General features: G+C 44.5%; 1 protein-coding gene across 2 annotated transcripts in view; it reads right to left on the reverse strand.

Annotated features, from left to right (window-relative positions):
• The window catches only part of FAM234B (family with sequence similarity 234 member B), a 414455-nt gene that overhangs the window by 81287 nt on the left and 314038 nt on the right, over positions 1 to 19130 (reverse strand). For both annotated transcript variants that reach the window (XM_078641116.1, XM_078641119.1), the window contains exons 9-10: positions 10346 to 10427; positions 9604 to 9759 (exon numbers count right to left, since the gene is read on the reverse strand). In XM_078641116.1, the coding sequence (XP_078497242.1) occupies positions 9604 to 9759; positions 10346 to 10427 (238 nt within the window). The remainder of the gene's footprint in view (positions 1 to 9603; positions 9760 to 10345; positions 10428 to 19130) is intronic.

Here is a 19130-nt window from a genome sequence, read left to right on the forward strand (position 1 = left end):
TGCCTCTTTGCTGTCTCTATGATTTCCTTCAAATAGCTTTCAGCCTGAATTTCACTGATAAAGCTGCGAGTTGTTCCCCTAAAAACTACTTTCAATCGAGCAGGGTTTTGTAGATAGACTGTTGCGCCCGCTTGTTCAAGGGGAGTAATTAGCTGCCGCCTTCTCCATCTTCGCTCTACAGTTGAATGTGCAAAGTCCGGTCTAACAAAGAAAGTAAATCCATTATATTCCCTCTTGCTTGTAGGCCGGGCAAGGTCATAAATAGTTTCCCGTAAAAGAAAATTACCAAAATACACCAGTATTGCTCTAGAATATTTAGGTGGAGTCTGTGTCTGTTTGCGCTGAGTTAAGGGAAAGCGATGGGCACGCTGTATTTCTTTTTCTATATCCCAGGATTGTATTTCAGGGAGGGCTGATTTGAGGAGCTTAGTTATATATCCCCTTGGGTCATTACCCTCTACGCCTTCTGGGATACCCAGAAAATGGAGGTTATGTCTTCTTGCTCTGTTCTCCTGGTCCTCGACCTTTATCATTAAATCCTTTATAATCCCTTCTTGTTCTTTTTCATGGCTTTGAAGACATGCAACATCCTTCTCCAGATGGTCAGTGCGTGTTTCTACTGATGCCATCCTTTCCGATATCTCTATGCAGGTGTTGCCCACTTTTTTGACAGCTCCTTCGAGCTTCTGGATTGCAGCATGATTTCTTTCACTGTCTTTTTTAACATCTTTATGGAATTCTCTTATATAGCTTAGTATATCCTTCAAAGAAGGCTCAGTCTCCTTTCCTGTTCCTTTTGTATTTCCCTGTTGTTTAGAATCACTCCCATTTGAGTCCTCCCCACTGTGTTGATCAAGTTCCATTTCATCTGACCTTTTGGAGCTTTTTCGAATATTTCTAATTAGTTCCGAAGTGCTTCCTTGATCTGATGTGTCTTCAAATGTTGATTTGTTTAGCCTTTTATTCCTTATCCTCCTTTTCTCAAATTTTTTCCCTGGGGTAGTACCTTGCCCAGGATCACTTGGTTTCCTTGCATCTATAGAATCCGAGGCTTCCTGGATTGATACAGCTTGATCTTGGCCATTATTACCGTCGCTTGCCCCACTTGAGGTCGAGATGCCAGTCTCATATATATCTGCGTCTGATTCTTCTGACTGTGCTTCAATTTCTGAATTTACCATTTTATCCTGGATGAGATTTTGTGTGAACCGAGCATTCCAATCTGAGCCATTTTTTAGAGCTGAATCATTTCGGGTGTCACTGTTAGTCATTTTAGTTACACTAGACTGTGTGCTCCCTTCTATCTACAATCAGTAATTACGGCTTGAGTCATAGCAGCTTCTGTCCTAACCCATACTGACAACCATAACAATGTAGGTGCCAGCCTCAGTGCATCCTCCAATTGCTGAAGACCTAGTTCTTCATGTACTAAAATACATGGAACAGAGTTGGAGGGTGACAATGTTCTATGAAGGAACCTGTTTTCACTGACTTGGGAGTTATCAATGAATCCCCCACACCGTAAGGGACTATAGGCAGGGGTATAGCTTTATGTATGGTAATTGCAGCTTTAGGGGGCATAGACCCTAATCTTGTGGCAAATTTAAACAGGGAAGCAATGGCTTGTTCATACTGGGTTACTCTCACTCCTCAGGTGCCCAAACTGGAGACTTGAAGAATTCTGAACTGTGAATCACAAAAAGGCTAAAATAACCAAACGGTAACCTTTAACTGTGCCCAGAGCAAGGCCTTTCGGGGTTAGGGACAGAACAAATAAAACATCAGATAGTTCGGCCTGGAAGGGGTCAATCTGGAAATAGGATGACTTAGGCCGGGTTGATCCCGACCATCCAGAGAACTTGGGGTACAAGTTGTATCGGCAGAAAGGCATGCAGGAGTCCAGCGTTCTACTGGAGTCTTGGAGCGAGAGACGCCTTGGAAGCTTCAACGCATAGAATTGCTGACATTGTGTGTTCCTGGCGGTGGAAAACAAATGGAGTCAAGGTTCTCCCAATTCGTTGGAACTACCACTCGTATTCCGCTAGCCACCAAAGGCTGGGCTCGTCCACCCTGACATTCAACAATCCAGCTAGGTGGTTCACCACCAGGAAACTTCCTTGGTGGTCCAGCCACTCCCAAAGGCGTAAGGCATCCTGCCACAGGCTCTGTGACCCCCAACCCCCCAGGTCCGACTTGTTTGTTGCATTAACACATGGCATTAGTGTTGTCTGGAAACACCAGTACCAGGCTCCCCTTGATGGACAGAAGGGTGGTTTTCAGTGCAAAGCAGATGTGCTACGCTCCAGAATTTTATTATGGAACCGAGACTCCACCAGAGGCCGTGGATTGCTACCTCTCCTAGATGGACATCCCAACCTGTAATTGTCACGCATCAGTCACCACTGTCAGCTATGGGTGATAGGAACAGGTGTCTGCTGCTCGGCCAATCGCAGCACAGTAATTTCCACTGCAGGTATTTTGCAGTCTCCTCAGAGATCTGAAAGTGGTCGTAGAGGTTGTGCATCGTGTTGATCGTACCGAACTGAGAGCACTCGATCACAAAACTGGAGTGATGATAAAATAAGTGAGGACTGGAGCCTTAGCACAGCGAGAACATGCCAGAGTCTATATGACCTTATATTTCATGTCATGGAAAGAAACATACAAACAGCCATTGATGATACCCTCTAGCAAGTGAGGAGCAATACTGATAACAACTTGGCTAATAATATTCATTTGAATTGAGATGGTGTAATGGGATCTCACCAACATCAGTGCGCATCATTGAGCTTTGGTGCCCTTAGGAGACTCCCATAATTGCATTTTTCATATACCCCAACCACTCGCCTAAAGTTTGCAAATTTGATGGTCCTGAGGAAGGTGGACATAACGTGGCTAATACCACTGAAACATGCGTTGACCTGTCTGTGTATGCACCCACAACACGGACACGGAGACTTAAACCTCTTTGTCCCTTATGTAACTAGTTAGTGTATGTGTTTTTGGGTGGGTTGAAAGTGTGTATGGTACGGAAGAGCGAGTGAGGATGTGAGAGGTACTATAAGAATGTGGTGAATTGATAGGGGTTATACTGAGAAAATTGTACTCTGTGTGCAAAAATATTCATGACATTTGTCTATTTATAAAAGGTATAATACATATGTCAAAAACAAGGAAAAATTGAAAAAATTATGAGATAATATATATGGTTTTTAACTTTTTTGATATAAATGATTAAATAAATTAAAAAATCAATACAAATGTTTTGATGAAGTGACATTGCTGTATTTATCATGTCTCAGATTGTATATCAATTACCCATTGGAGCAGATCTAGCCCTAAAAGTAAAGAAACAGAGGTCAAGTGGGAAGTTTTTGATAGGCTGTTTGGTTCAATTGTCCCCCTTTTCTCCCAGACCTAAAATTGAATAACTAGAGGCGGTTCCCTTCTTTATGAGTGGTTGTAGAGGTCCTTTCGATGTTCGCCCAATGAGACTTCAGGTCCCACTGCAGAACCCACATATGGCATCTGGCATGCTCAACCAGCAGGATGCCATCAATCCCAGCAGTCTCAGAGTCAACCTCGCTAAAATACAAGACTGAGGTTGAAAGATTGGGATCACACCCCGAATGTTTCTGGGGAAAGGGTTCAAAACTGAACCATATCAAGAATGGCTCAGGGATCATCTGAGAAAGAGTGAGGTGTGACTTTGGTACATTGAAAGTGAACCCCAAAGATGATAGGAGGCTTGCTGTAGTGTGGAGGTGGTTGACAACTGCCTGGACGAGCCCCCCTTCAACAGCCAGTTGATGAGATAGAGGAAAGAATGGTACCCCTGACCTCTGAAGACGTGCTGCTAACACTGCCATCACTTTTGTGAACACATGATGGATACTGGCAAAACCAAAGAGGATCTCAGCAAACTGAAAATGCTCCTGTCCCACTACAAACCACAGGTAGCGCCAATGGGCCAGCAGGACAATATATGGAAATAGGCATCCTTCAGGTCCAATGCAAACATTCAGTCTCCATTATCAAGGCCAGATAGAACCTGGGCCAGGGTGAGCATTTTGAATTTCTTCTTCCGGAGGAAGGCATTGAGAGAATGCAGGTCTAAAGTAAGATGAAGGGATCCTTCCTTTTTGGGTACCAAAAAGTAGCAGGAATAATAACCATGCATTACTTATGGTGGTGGCACCCTCTTGACAAGCCTTTTGGCCAACAGGGCTTGCATTTCCTGCAGCAAAATGAAGAGATCGTCCTTAGTCACTGGGGTGACGGTTGACGGTATGGTGGAGAAGAGAGGATGGGTCTAGCATGTGCCCTGCGAACTTTCTGCAGAACCCACCAGTCCTATGTTATTAATTGATTCATTTGTATTTGTAAAGCACAAACATATCACCCCTCAAGGGTTTCAAGGTACTGGGGGCCGTCGGGGAGATGGAGTGAGTTATTGCCCAGAATCACATGATGCAGAGCTGAGCTGCCGCCGGCAATCAAACTGCGGTCCCTGCTCTCCGCAGTCACTCGCAATGGCCACTGTGCTACACTTGTACGATGTTATTGCTTGCTTGCCAACCTGGAAAGAATCATTGTTTCCTGCCTCCCACCAGGTGACAGGGTCCCCCTAAGAGCACACTAAATCGGTTTAGCAGGTGGGGGTGCAGTTGTCTGGGCAACCCATTGACCTTGGCTGCGGGGCGGTGAGCATCACAACCTTGAGATTGCGAAACTGCTGAGTTCCTTGCTGAGGATTGACTGATTGATGGAATGGGACAGCTCTACCAAATCCACAAGAGGTGCGGAAAGGTTAGTGAGGTTGGCATGGTGAGGATGATAAACTTAGAGATCGTACCGTAGTTCTGCTCTCCTTAAATCGCTCTAAAGCAGAATCCGCCTTGCCACCAAATAGTCGAATCCCGTTGAAGGTCATATCCATAAGGGAGGACTCAACATTGCCTGAGATCCAGGTTGATCACAGACATGCAAGGCAGTGAATGGCAACACAGGTGTCAATAGCTCACCCGATGGAATCAGTGGTGTCCAAACCACAATGAATCGTGATCTTGACTGCATCACAACCGTCTTGGATAGCCTCAGCAAGAAAAGGTCTGAGATTGTCAGGGACACCAGGGAGGATGTAAATGTAAATGTTTTTGTACTTGTATAGCGCACAGCTACCCGCAGTGGGTTTCCCGGCGCTTGTACGAATACCGCAAGGGAACCCTTCCTGGCTTTCCCTGTGAAGTGTCCACTCCTGGGCACCACCATGGTGCAGACCAGGCATCCCTCGCGTTGTGGGGGCCGTTGTGGAGACTAAGCAAGCTATTGCCCAGAGTTGCAGCGTGGGACCCATGATCAGAATAGGCACTGAGGCGAGAATATCCGGTCAGGGGAATTAATAAGCCCGAGACCCACCGAGGCGGGAATCGAACCCTGGTCCCTGGCCAGAGCTCTGCATCGAGGTCTGCCTGCTCTAACCATTGAGCCACACTTCTCCACACTGTGCACTACTGAGTCCCAAAGGGTGTGGAAAGAGCGTCCCAGGCAGCTGGCATTTACAGATCTGAGAGCTAGAATGGTAGAAGGAAAGACTCACTTCCTAAATGTTTCCACTTATTTAGGCTCTCTATTGGGGGAAGCAGTAGGAATAATGTTGGTGTTAAAGGTAAAGAGAGAGTAACACATATTTGCCCAGGGCATGGCAATGGCGTCTCACAATGTGTGCTTTGACTGGAGGGTTGGAGCAAGGTTTTCCCAAGCCCCCAAACCAGCTATCCGCTTGTGCCACATTAAATGGTAATAGGGGCACAGAAGATGTCTGCACCTCTTAGATGGGGGAGCTTGATGTCTAGCACTTCGGCCTCCCCAAGCATAACCATGGCATAGGGAGGAGATTCCTTTTTGGCTAGTCGGGCGACGGGGTGGGGAGAAATGGGGAAGGAGAAAAGGCCCGTTTCGGGGGAGGTATCGATTCCACTAGCGTCCAGCAAGTCATCATACCAACTGTCATTTTGATAGGGCTGAGCGAACTCATCACTTGCATCACAATCATTCTCTGAGTCATTGCCGAAAAGAGAAAGTAGCGTGTGTTGTCTCCCATTTGGAAGTGGCAAATTAAGTGAAGGGAGCAGCGCCTCAACTGTCATCTGGCAAAGCTTCGGTTGAGGTCGAATTGGCACCGACTGAGTCAGACAGTACTTTGTGTATCTCCTCATCTGCCGTCGATGGATTTGGTACAAGGGTTGAAGTTCCAGGGACCAGGGTGCCAGCCGTACGGTCCTGACTGGAAGAGTAGTAAAGTGCTCGGAATGTCCAACTGGTGCTTATATAGGGTCCACATGTCATTTCAAGAGCAGAGCGGTGTCGGTGCAGAGTCACAGAGTGTCACCTGCTAGTGTGTAGAGGTACTGCTGAAGAGTTTCTGGATCCAATCTGACACAGCGGAAAATTAATAATGTGAGGAATCTGTGTCTAGACGTCTCTATCAGAAATTGCTTTCATAACTACATTATCCAGGACAGTCCCTATAAAGGGAAGCCTTAGAACAGAGTTCTGCAGTGTCGGTCCTGGAGAGCCGGATCCATGCCAGATTTTTTGCAAATCCTCAATTAGATACATGTAGTTCTCATGATAATCTGGCATGGATCCAGCCATACAGGACCGACACTGGAGAACCCTGCCATAGAAGGTTGAAGAGGGGACTTGGGCTCATAAATGGAAAATCCCTGAGAAGACAGTAATGACACCCTCATCTGAAGGTGGACTGAGACTAGCCGAGGTGATCCCACCTTCAGCAGCCAGTCATTGAGGTACAGGACTAGGTGTATCTTTGACCTGCAAAGATGTGCTGTAACCATCTACATGACCTCCATTAAGACCAGATGAACCGATGCAATGCCAAAGGGTAGGACAGTGAATTTAAAGTGGTATGACCCCAGCTCAAAGTTGAGGTTCTTTATTTTGGACTGAAGCACCAGCATATGAATATACATACACCCTGCAGTACAGGGACACCGTTCAGTTGGGATCCATGGCCAGCAGGAACTTAGCAAGTGTCATCATTTTTAAGTTCACTTTCTTGAGGGTAGAATTCATAGACCTAAGGTGAAAAATCAGTTTCATACCCACTGTTCAACTTAGGGACCGAAAGTACAGAGCGTTGCAACCCAGCCATCTGTCAGGCTGGCATGAGTTTGATCACCCCTTTGACAAGCAACATCAGCATTTCTTTGGACAGAATGCTGGAGTGATCCACCATTGTCTCAGTGTAAACTGGAGGAACGTGAGGAGAAAAACCCTGAAAGGGAAGGGAGTAGCCAAACTGACCAATTTGCAGGACCATCTAGTTCGATATGATAGAGTGCCAATAAGGCAGGCAGTGCGGAATCCTGCAGGTCACCAGCCTAAATGGCTGGAAGGTAAACTAAAGAGGTTCTGTGGCGGATGAGAAGTGCTACTCCAGTTGTTACCTTGTTCTTTGGCATGCCCCCTGCCTCCACAAATAGTCTGCATGGGTTGTTGCACAGATTGAGAGAGTTGTCACTAGTGAGATACGCAGCCCCTCAAGTAGCCTCAACTTTCTGCATTTCTCGTGAAAGTGACTAGCAGGGGAAAGTAACCCCAATAAAAAAGCAGTAGTTTTAAATATCTCTGCAGTTGCATTAGCCTTCTCGCAAAAAAACCTTAGATGTATCACATGGCATGTCCATCAAAGAGGCCTAGATGTCCCCAGAAAAGCCTGTAGAGTGCAACCAGTCATGTCAGACTAGTGCTCATTGTACCAGTAACAATCTGTATATTAAAAATCGAGAACCCAGAATTTCGATCATACTTGCAACCTCCTAACTTTTTTGTAGTCTTTGAGCAATGGCGTTGCAAATATCCTCAGCATGACTGCCAACACCTCATGAGCCACATCCCAAAGGGCATGTGTGTAACAATCCAGAAGACAAATGGCATCCACAAGCGCAAAGTCAAACTGGCAGAAGAAAATATTTTTTATCCACAACATCACTTTTATTTAGATTACCTCTCTGATGGATTGGTCATCAAAAAATTACTCATGGAGGCCTGCACCACATTGCTCTCTGGAGTCAAATGCTGTGCCAAGGTCTTGAGATGGGGAGAATTACTGTAAGAGCAGAGAATGGTTGTGACCAAGTTACCAAAATTGGGTCATTCAGGGCTTCACTGAAAGGCAGAAAGGGCTCAGGTAGCAGCCCAGGGTGCATCATTTCTATAAGGACGCCTTGTTTGCTCAATTTGGTCTCCTAATTCCAGGATTACTACAGGCCAGTCAATCACTAGAACTAAAGAGGCATGTTCCCATGCAGGAGGCCCCCAGGGAAAATTCAGAGCACACTCTGGAGATGTAACCAAGCCATATTCCATGTTGGAGGCCTTGTGTACCATCCAAAACTGGATATCAAAATTCAAGAGTGAGAGAGACTGGAGGAAAGCTACCATCAGCTTGAGTACTAGCTTTGGTGATAATGTCTCTCAAGATAGGATGAATTGTTACCAATGACGATTCCGTACTCAAATCCGCAGCCAGGACAGATCAGATCAGAAACCAGCATCACTGGAGCTGGTTTGGGCACCAACTAAGGATCAAGCAGTGAGGCATGCTGCAGAGGAGTCGAGGCATGGTCGAGTGCCAGTCAGTGAGCAGGCTGACCTCATCCAGTGTTGGTTGGTGCCCGGGTAGGTCCTACCAACAGAAGCCCAACTGAAGGTCCTGATGGATTTGTGGGGCCAGAGAGAGCTGGAACCATGATTTGAAGCATGCCCTCCTTGAAGGTCTCAAGCTGCTGCTGATGGCTCAGGAACATCAGCTCCAGATTCATCATAGGGTCAGAGTCAGACGCTGAAGTTGGAGTCTGAAGTTAAGAGCGCCAACTGTGTGATCTCTTCCTAGATCAGAGGCATCTTGTCAAAGAACTTCAGAAGCACTACTTGTGTTTCTTATTCAATTTGTTCCTGGACTTGTTTTTCAGTTTTGACTTTGACTTACCTGGGGACCTCAATAAAGATCAGGCCTGCTTCCTATGATCTGCGATGAAGAACTTGGTTTCTCATTCTCGGATTGCCTTCGGACGCATCAGATAACATTTGTTGTGGAACTTGGAGTCATGGACTCAGGACAACATAAGGAGAAATCATACAGATCCACAACAGACATCCACTTCTGACACAACAAACAGTATGATGTGTATCCTGTCATGTATGTGGGCGACATCTCTGAAAACTGCCAAAACAAGGTTTTATATGTGTAGTAAAAATAAATAGATAATAATTAAAAAAAATCAGTAGGGGCGGTGCACCAAAATCACACTTTTGTGCTCCAAAAAACAGGAATTGACAGCAGCACACAGGGGTAGCACTTTGATGCAGCGCAGAGCCATCATGTCGAGAGGAAGATCTGAGAGAAGTCGCAACCGACGCTGATGGTGCTGTTGGCATGCAGGAGCTATTAGAATAGTTTCGAGCTCCACTGGTGCCTACGAGAGTCACAAAGTGAGGCACCTGTGGTTAGAAGTATCCATCTGAAAACGGTGCCCCCATTGTATGTCAAAGCCCAAGTGTGAAATGTGAACTCACAGAACCGTTGGAAGCCAGATGAGGATCCTCTCCCCAGTAAAGAAAGATTGATTTCATGTCTGCAGTCAAAACAGATGCTGCTTTTGACTCGTGCTTTCGCCAAGGTACAGTGACATTCCAGAAAGATATTCCAGTTTTACCATTAATGACCAAAACCTGAAAAAGAGCAGAAAGCTTGTATTATTGTTAATTATCATATATTCAATTAAACGTCAGAGAAAGACACATAGCTCATCCGTGTCTGCAGCAAACAAAAGTGACATGCCGCAAAAACTAGGGCTAGCCTAGTGAATCCTTGATTCAAGGATTACAAGCGAGATATTGAATATCTGGGTGATCGCCTGTGGGAACGAGCTCTGGTGGTTTGCCTTTGGGAGGGAGCTATTTGGATTTATCCTTCAGGCACATGATCCTTAAAAGTCCTTCCATTTGGGCCCACATCAACTTGCATAGTTGCATTTGCAATCTATTATATTCAGTAAATAAAAACTGAAAGGTACATAATTACTAAGGGGCATAAGAAAAACATGCTAGAATGCTGATCTTTCTGTGGCAACTGCCTCCAAGAGTTGGAAAAAGAACATGGACGTAAGAGCAGGACTGGAAACATGGTAACTGGGACAACACTGCATCAGACTCAGAACATGCCAATTGTTTTAAGAATGCCCAAAACTCTCAGGTGTCCCTCACATGAGAACTAATTATATCAACATGCCATTAAGGTCCAGAACCCAATCCTCACCTTTTTCATTCTGTTGCCACTCTGCACCTGCAGCATAAAATCCAGACTTCGGTCTTCATTGAAGTAACCAGGAGTTGGATCACTGCAAGTAGGAAGGCGAAAAGAAACAAAAGACATTTTATTATCAATGTTTTTTCGACTATGTTTTAAACAAACGACTGCTGACAATGTTGTAACTAGTTTGCTCTGATTTTCTGTTCTAATGGATTTGGTCTTTCTCAGTGAGGATTTGCATGGCATATTCTACTCTGAACATGTGCTTCACTGACAAAATATTGATCCCTTTTTAGGTCGAGCATTCAAGACCTCGTGTATATACTTTAGCATATACTTATATATTAGTATATACTTATATGTGTATGTACTTTGTGGGCTCTGGAGATCATCCCTAGGACTTGTCTGCTTCCGCTTTGGGACTTTTCTTCTGTCCAACTGCCTCTATTTAACTGTCTTAATAGAAAAGGACCAGTAGAGGTCAGTAAAATACCAGAACTGCTTTCTGCTGAGGGACTTTCTTTTTTTATTTTTCTGGCAACTGCCTCTATTTAACTTTCTTAATAGAAAACGACCAGCAGAGGTCAGTAAAATAGCAGAATCACTTTAGCATTCTCTAGATTCCAGTCCATAGAAATTGTCTTCCACGAGCACCCGTAGACAATAATATTTTTTTCAAATCTTATATTTTCAGTGATGACCACCGAAGGCCCTGATTTTATATTAAAAATATTTCTCTTTATGTGTTCCCATACCTGGCGTGTCACTCAGTTTGGTGCTTACTTTCCCTCCATGTTAAAGAACAGTAGATGTTTCAGCACCCAGGCCAATGTGCTGCATATCTAAATACATATAAGGTCCCAAAGGCGAGACCGATTACATTGCAAATGCTTGTTATCTAATATGGCTGTTGAAGCTTAATTAATCACTAGACAGAATATGAATTTTAAGCTCAAGCACTGTTTAAAGCATAGTGAGCCTGTTTGCTTAGCAGTGTTGTACCCTCTCAGAAAGTAAGTAGAATCCAGGGAGAGAGGTGTGCACACTTCTGTCTGTCTCTAGAATGAAAGAATGGGAAAAGGAGCGGTTTCTTCATAAGTGCAGCTACCAGTAGAATGCCACTGTAGTAAGTATATTGGTTTGTATATTACCATTGTAAAAGGCAGCTCTCAGTGTAATGCTACTGCAGAACTTAGAGCTGACCACAGTGAACTGAAAAATGTGCGTAAACAGAGCCGCAAAATGTGAGCTAACTAGCAATGATGGACTGATGACTGGAAATTGGCCTTGTGAGTGCTCAAAAGGGAACTGGTGAACAAGTTACTTACCTTTGGCAACGCCTCCACTAGTGCAATCTCTGTCTGCAGATTCGTCACCATTCGAATATTCCCATGTGGTAGAATGGATTTAGAAATGTATAACAATAGCTCTCACGCACCGCCAGTTGACATCACATGGCTCTGTAGCAACATCGCACAAACCTGGAATTGTCAGAGCACAGTTGCATAAAGGTGCCACCCCCCGGGCACTGTCAGTTGCTGCATGGTGACAGTGTGCCGATTTCTAACTTGGGACTATTTAAGAATGAGCAGATGTCCACTCCATAGAACAAGGAGACAGGAGGGAAATGACGAATCGGTTGCTAGAGTACCCACCAGAAGGAAAATGCTACTAACCAGTATGCATCTGTTCTTGGCATATAGAGATGTAGAGCCATATGCTTTAGCATAGGGATGTATGACGGTACCACGCGTACTTTTACAACGCGTACCGCTACAACGCTACTTTTACCACGCAAGTCGTTACCACGACTTGCGTGGAGGGGCGCTGGATAGTAAATTTTTTAATTTACTATTCCAACTCCAGTCCCCGTGGACTCTAGGGAAGGAGTTGGATAGTAAATTAAACTATTTACTATCCTGGAGCGCCCCCCAGCGCAAGTCGTGGTAACGACTTGCGTGGTAAAAGTAGCGTGGTAACAGTACCGCGTTGTAAAAAATGCGTGCTAACCGCTGTATACCTTAGCATAGATCGCCATCTGGTGTTGGGTCTGGATGTTTGCACTTTGTTTTTGTTCGAAGAAGTCTTTGCAGTCACGAGGTAGGTGAGTCCTCCTTTCGGTGATAGTGCGCATGGGCATCGACTCCATCCCCATATTGTTTTGCCGTAAGGGTGATGTTGGACTTAGTAAGAGTAGAAAAAGATGTCCATGCATAGTGTAGTGAAGTAAGATAATACTGCAACAGATAAAGGTACCCGGGTAGGCAGGTGGGCGCATATGGCTCTATAGCGCTATAGGCCAAGAACAGATGCATACTGGGTAAATAGCACTTTCCGTTCGAGGCATATGAGCTGTAGATCATATGCTTTAGCTTAGACTATACAGCAGTTACTCCCAAGCGGTGGCTAACCTATATCTATTGCAGTGGTCTGAAATGGCTGTATGATGGAACAACTACCACTTGAACAAACTACAGTCTAAACAACTACTCCTTAACCACTACAGTTTTAACAACAACTATCTTTTACAACTACTATGCCTTTACCTCGCTTGCCTTTACCCCATTAATGTTTCTATTTTACTGGTAAGTATAAACGTGTGTGTGTGTGTATATCTATATATGTTTATATATATATATGTTTATATATATATATATTCACTGAAAAAACCATAGGTTAGAGACCATATATAGTTAGCTGGACATTTTATTGACATAAAACCAATGAAATTCCATATATAGTTAGTTGCACTAACTATATATCGCGCACCCGCAATCCACTGCTGATGATGTCACATATTACATCATTCATGACATGGTCAGTGACATCACTGATGACATCACTGATGACATCTCAAATGACATCACTGATGACATCACTGATGACATCTCAAATGACATCACTGATGACATCATCTAGTGTCTGTGTGTTTTTGTAAAGTTTAAATATGTTTTACATATTGAAGAATGAGTGGATGTATGGAAGACTGAGTGTGTGTGTGGCTGGCTGGGAGGTGTGTGACTCTGTGCATATCAATGTGTACTTGTATCAGTGATTGTATAAGAGAGTAAGTATGTGTTAGTATATGTGTGAAAAGTATGGTGTTCTGTGTTTAACTGTATAGATGAGGAAATCGAAGTGTGATTGATTCTTCACAGGACTGACTAGGTGTATGAGTGCATATGATAGTGTTGTAATAATGAGTGACTGTATGTATGAGTGATTGTATGGGTGAATGAGTGAATGTGTGCGTAGACGTAGGAATCAGTGAGTGCGTATGTAGTAACTGGTATTGGTGTGTCATGATGTCATCAGTGATGTCATTTGAGATGTCATCAGTGATGTCATTTGAGATGTCATCAGTGATGTCATCAGTGATGTCACTGAAGTATGGTGTTCTGTGTTTAACTGTATAGATGAGGAAATGGAAGTGTGATTGATTCTTTACAGGACTGACTAGGTGTGTGAGTAACTCCATGGATGAGTGGCAGTGTGTGAGTGTCTGCATAGGTGTATGAGTGCATATGATAGTGTTGTAATAATGAGTGACTGTATGTATGAGTGATTGTATGGGTGAATGAGTGAATGTGTCTGTAGACGTAGGAATCAGTGAGTGCGTATATAGTAACTGGTATTGGTGTGTCATGATGTCATCAGTGATGTCATTTGAGATGTCATTTGAGATGTCATCAGTGATGTCATCAGTGATGTCACTGACCATGTCATGAATGATGTAATATGTGACATCATCAGCAGTGGATTGCGGGTGCGTGATATATAGTTAGTGCAACTAACTATATATGGAATTTCATTGGTTTTATGTCAATAAAATGTCCAGCTAACTATATATGGTCTCTAACCTATGGTTTTTTCAGTGAATTTTCAAGGTTTTGTAAATGCAAATTCCTAACTATATATGGTCTATAACCTATGTTTTTTTCAGTGAATTTCATTGGTTTTTTAAAAGCTAATATCTATAGCTGTAAAATATATTCTTTATTACGTGACGTATCACGTAGCCACGTGAGACGCCTCATGACGCGTCGCATAACCGTGACGTATCGGCTCTGCAGCGCAAACAAAACCCGTAACGTAAGCGTGCCGGAGCACGCTTACAGATATATATATTTTTTTTAACCTTAATTAGACAAAATCCACACGTGCACATATCTTGAGGCCTTGCAAAGGCACATCAAACAAACAGTCCCTACAATTTTGCCAAGTTTGCTGGAAATCTATTCCCTTAATTTTTTTTTTACTGTTTCTCTTGGTTTTCCCCTTGTTACGCTTACCGGGACGCTACCCGGTACGCGAACCGGACGCTCCAAAAACACAAGATGGCGGACTCCCGTTACGCTGCCGGTTAGCTGCCCGGTTCACGTACCGGGAAGCGCCTCTACCGCGAAAAATCGCGGGGGACTTTAATATCCCCCTCATCAATCCTAGGGGGTCAGGAGGGGTTTACCTTGCCCCCTTTCCTTCATTTCCCCTTCTTTTTTCACCACATCTTGTCTCTCGAACCTACCGAGAGACAAGATGGCGGCCGCTCCGGACTGTTTACAATGTTGACAGCTACGCTGCCGGTTAGCTGCCCGGTTAGCTGCCCGGTGAGCTGCCCGGTGAGCTGCCCGGTGAGCTGCCCGGTTCGCGTACCGGGACGCGCCTCTACGGCGTAAAATCGCAAAAAAAAAAAAGATTTCTTTTTTGCCCCGCGGGGCACTTTAATATCCCCCTCATCAATCCTAGGGGGTCAGGAGTGGTCTACCTTGCCCCCTTTCCTTCATTTCCCCCTTCGTTTTTCACCACATCTTGTCTCTCGATTGTACCGAGAGACAAGATGGCGGCCGCTCCGGACTGTTTAGAATGTTGACAGACACCGGAGAGCCAATCAGCTTCGCTTCGCGAAGTTCCGTTACGCGTCAGGTACGCGAACCGGGGCGCTAACCGGAGCGCTGTCACAGATATATATATTTTTGTTTGCAGATGACACCCTGCTGCTGTCCAAAACCCCCATGGGGATCCAGCGGATCCTTGATTCTTTCGTGGCCTTTTGTATGGATAGGGGCCTAGAAATTAACGTTGGAAAAACAAAATTCATGGTCCTGAATCCAAGTAAAAAATTGCGCCCAAATCCACTGCTGGGAGAGGCACGGTTGGAAAGAGTCTCCACCTTCGATTACCTAGGTGTAACCTTGAATGAGTCCATGTCGTGGGGGGCACACCGGACCAGGGCCGATCTTAAACTGGTACAGACCACTGGGGGCATTGCACGGATGCTTAAAAATTCGACTTATCGGCCTTTGGGTCCGCTCATCCAGATCTACAAAGCGCAGGCCAGGGGCGCCACAATGTATGGGGCGGAACTGTGGGGACATACACCAACTCGCAGTCTGTCGGTAACTGAGAATAATTTTATCAGGCAGATAACTGCACTCCCGCCAAGTACCCCGCTCCTCCCCCTGAGGTTAGATCTGGGATTGAGACCAATAGCCGATGAAATAGGACTGAGACCCATAGTCTTCTGGCGAAGACTGTGGAGCAGTGAAGCACTCTATGCCTACAGGGCTGAACTAGGGGAGCTGATATCCCACCCAAAAGCGTTACAGATCCCCTGGCTAAAATATATTCAGAATCTATGCACCGTACTGGGGTTTCCTGATCTTTGGTCCGTCCCTGCTGAGGCCTCACTAAACATCTCACGCAGAAATTTGGTCGATGCTTATCATGCCTATAAACTATCCTCGGCTATGGAAAATCAGCGAGAGGGATCACTGACCTCTGTATTTATGTTGGGCAAAGATACATACAGGATGGAAAGGGTGCTGGATGCTATATCCCCCGTGCTGGCCAGGAAGCTGTTTCTGCAATGGAGATACGGCATCTTGCCCTTACGGGCTTTTACGAGCTCCTGGACAAATCCGCCCTCCCCTAAGCAGTGTCCAACATGCTCTTATGCTGAGGAAAGTGATTTGCATGTAGTTCTGTTTTGCCCTACATACTCGAAAGCGAGGAAATACTGGCTTCTCCCACTTATTAGAAACCTTGGTGGCAGAGAGTATCTCCCAATGTATAGAATTTTAAAAACTGATCTTTCGAGTCCAATTGTGTTTGCATTGGCTAAATTTCTTACCAATGTCTGGCATATTCGCACCAGTTTACTGAAGTCACGGTCAATGAGTTAGCTCCAGTTTCCTATATGTAATCCTGATAGTTTTAATCTACAGATATGAACGGTTTTATAATGTATAGTATGTTTTATTACTATTGATGATGTTTTATGGTGTATATGTCTTATGTTGTTGTGTATCTTTGATGGCCGCACGGCCGAAATAAAGATTAAAAAAAAAATATATATATATATATATTTTTTTAAACGTTAATTTCTCAAAATCCACTGGAGCACATATATTGAGACATAGCAAAGGCACGTCGGGCAAACCATATCTACAATTTTGCCAAGTTTCATGTAAATCTATTCAGCCGTTCGAGCTAAAAGTGAGTCCAACCGCCCTATGGAAAAATGAATGGGAAAAACGCGTTTTGGGACCCCCCTTTTTTCTCGGCCCCCCCTTGACGAAACCCCCCCAAATTTTCAGGGGCTGCTCAGAAACAAAATGTGCCATTTTCCTGAAAAAATCAGCCAATTCCGTCCACAAACGCCAAAGTTATTAGACATAGAATTTTCAGAAATCCCATAGAGAAAAAATCCTAACTATATATACCCACTGGCTATCGCCAGTAGGTAATATACATATATAAACATATATAATCTGCATATCTATATAAATATAAATGCATGCATACATATACATATATGCATACATATGCATGTTATTTACATGAAAGTTTTAAAAACACTAATAAAAGCAAAGCTAAAAAGCCACCTCATTACAAACAGAATGGCTTTAACTTAAACGAGGGCGAGATCTATTGCATTTTCAATGCTTGTTTACTTTGGTTCTATCAAGAAGGCATTCAGATGTGTCACACATTTGCCATAAATTCTGAATGTTAGCACTCTAGTTGCTCATTAGATCACTGTAGTAAAGCTAGTGCTCACCAGGGAAGTCTGCTGCTAATCATGGTTTGCAGCCATTTTCCCGCATTTTTTATCCCGCAGACTTTCAGTCCGCATACCATTATCCCGCAAGGTCATTGACCTCGCATACCATTATCCCGCATTTTTTCAAAACGCATGTGCATTTATCGCGCATGCCTTTACAAAGAATTACGTTTTAAAGGCATGTATGGTAAATGCATTTGCGTTGTGAAAACCACGATGACGAGAGAGGTAAGTGGGTTTGTGTTAATTTTTTCGTGGGTTAGTGATTGTGTAGTGTAGTGTAGTGTTGTGTTAGTGTAGTGTAGAGTTGTGGTGGTTGTTTAGTGTAGGGTCATGCTGGGGGTAGTGTTTTAGGGTTTAGGGTTGTGTTGTAGTGTTTGCGTAGTGTAGGGTCATGCTGGGGGTAGTGTTTTAGGGTTTAGGGTAGTGTTGTAGTGTTTGCGTAGTGTAGGGTCATGCTGGGGGTAGTGTTTTAGGGTTTAGGGTTGTGTTGTAGTGTTTGCGTAGTGTAGGGTCATGCTGGGGCTAGTGTTTTAGGGTAGTGTTGTAGTGTTTGCGTAGTGTAGGGTCATGCTGGGCGTAGTGTTTTAGGGTTTAGGATAGTGTTGTAGTGTTTGCGTAGTGTAGGGTCATGCTGGGGGTAGTGTTTTAGGGTTTTGGGTAGTGTTGTAGTGTTTGCGTAGTGTAGGGTCATGCTGGGGTGTAGTATTTTAGGGTTTAGGGTAGTGTTGTAGTGTTTGCGTAGTGTAGGGTCATGCTGGGGGTAGTGTTTTAGGGTTTTGGGTAGTGTTGTAGTGTTTGCGTAGTGTAGGGTCATGCTGGGGGTAGTGTTTTAGGGTTTTGGGTAGTGTTGTAGTGTTTGCGTAGTGTAGGGTCATGCTGGGGTGTAGTATTTTAGGGTTTAGGGTAGTGTTGTAGTGTTTGCGTAGTGTAGGGTCATGCTGGGGGTAGTGTTTTAGGGTTTTGGGTAGTGTTGTAGTGTTTGCGTAGTGTAGGGTCATGCTGGGGGTAGTGTTTTAGGGTTTTGGGTAGTGTTGTAGTGTTTGCGTAGTGTAGGGTCATGCTGGGGTGTAGTGTTTTAGGGTTTTGGGTAGTGTTGTAGTGTTTGCGTAGTGTAGGGTCATGCTGGGGTGTAGTGTTTTAGGGTTTTGGGTAGTGTTGTAGTGTTTGCGTAATGTAGGGTCATGCTGGGGGTAGTGTTTTAGGGTTTTGGGTAGTGTTGTAGTGTTTGCGTAGTGTAGGGTCATGCTGGGGGTAGTGTTTTAAGGTTTTGGGTAGTGTTGTAGTGTTTGCGTAGTGTAGGGTCATGCTGGGGGGTAGTGTTTTAGGGTTTTGGGTAGTGTTGTAGTGTTTGCGTAGTGTAGGGTCATGCAGGGGGTAGTGTTTTAGGGTTTTGGGTAGTGTTGTAGTGTTTGCGTAGTGTAGGGTCATGCTGGGGGTAGTGTTTTAGGGTTTAGGGTAGTGTTGTAGTGTTTGCGTAGTGTAGGGTCATGCTGGGGGTAGTGTTTTAGGGTTTAGGGTAGTGTTGTAGTGTTTGCGTAGTGAAGGGTCATGCTGGGGGTAGTGTTTTAGGGTTTAGGGTAGTGTTGTAGTGTTTGCGTAGTGTAGGGTCATGCTGGGGGTAGTGTTTTAGGGTAGTGTTGTAGTGTTTGCGTAGTGTAGGGTCATGCTGGGGGTAGTGTTTTAGGGTTTAGGGTAGTGTTGTAGTGTTTGCGTAGTGTAGGGTCA

Source organism: Lissotriton helveticus, chromosome 1_1 (assembly GCF_964261635.1).
Source record: "Lissotriton helveticus chromosome 1_1, aLisHel1.1, whole genome shotgun sequence".
Taxonomy (NCBI): domain Eukaryota; kingdom Metazoa; phylum Chordata; class Amphibia; order Caudata; family Salamandridae; genus Lissotriton; species Lissotriton helveticus.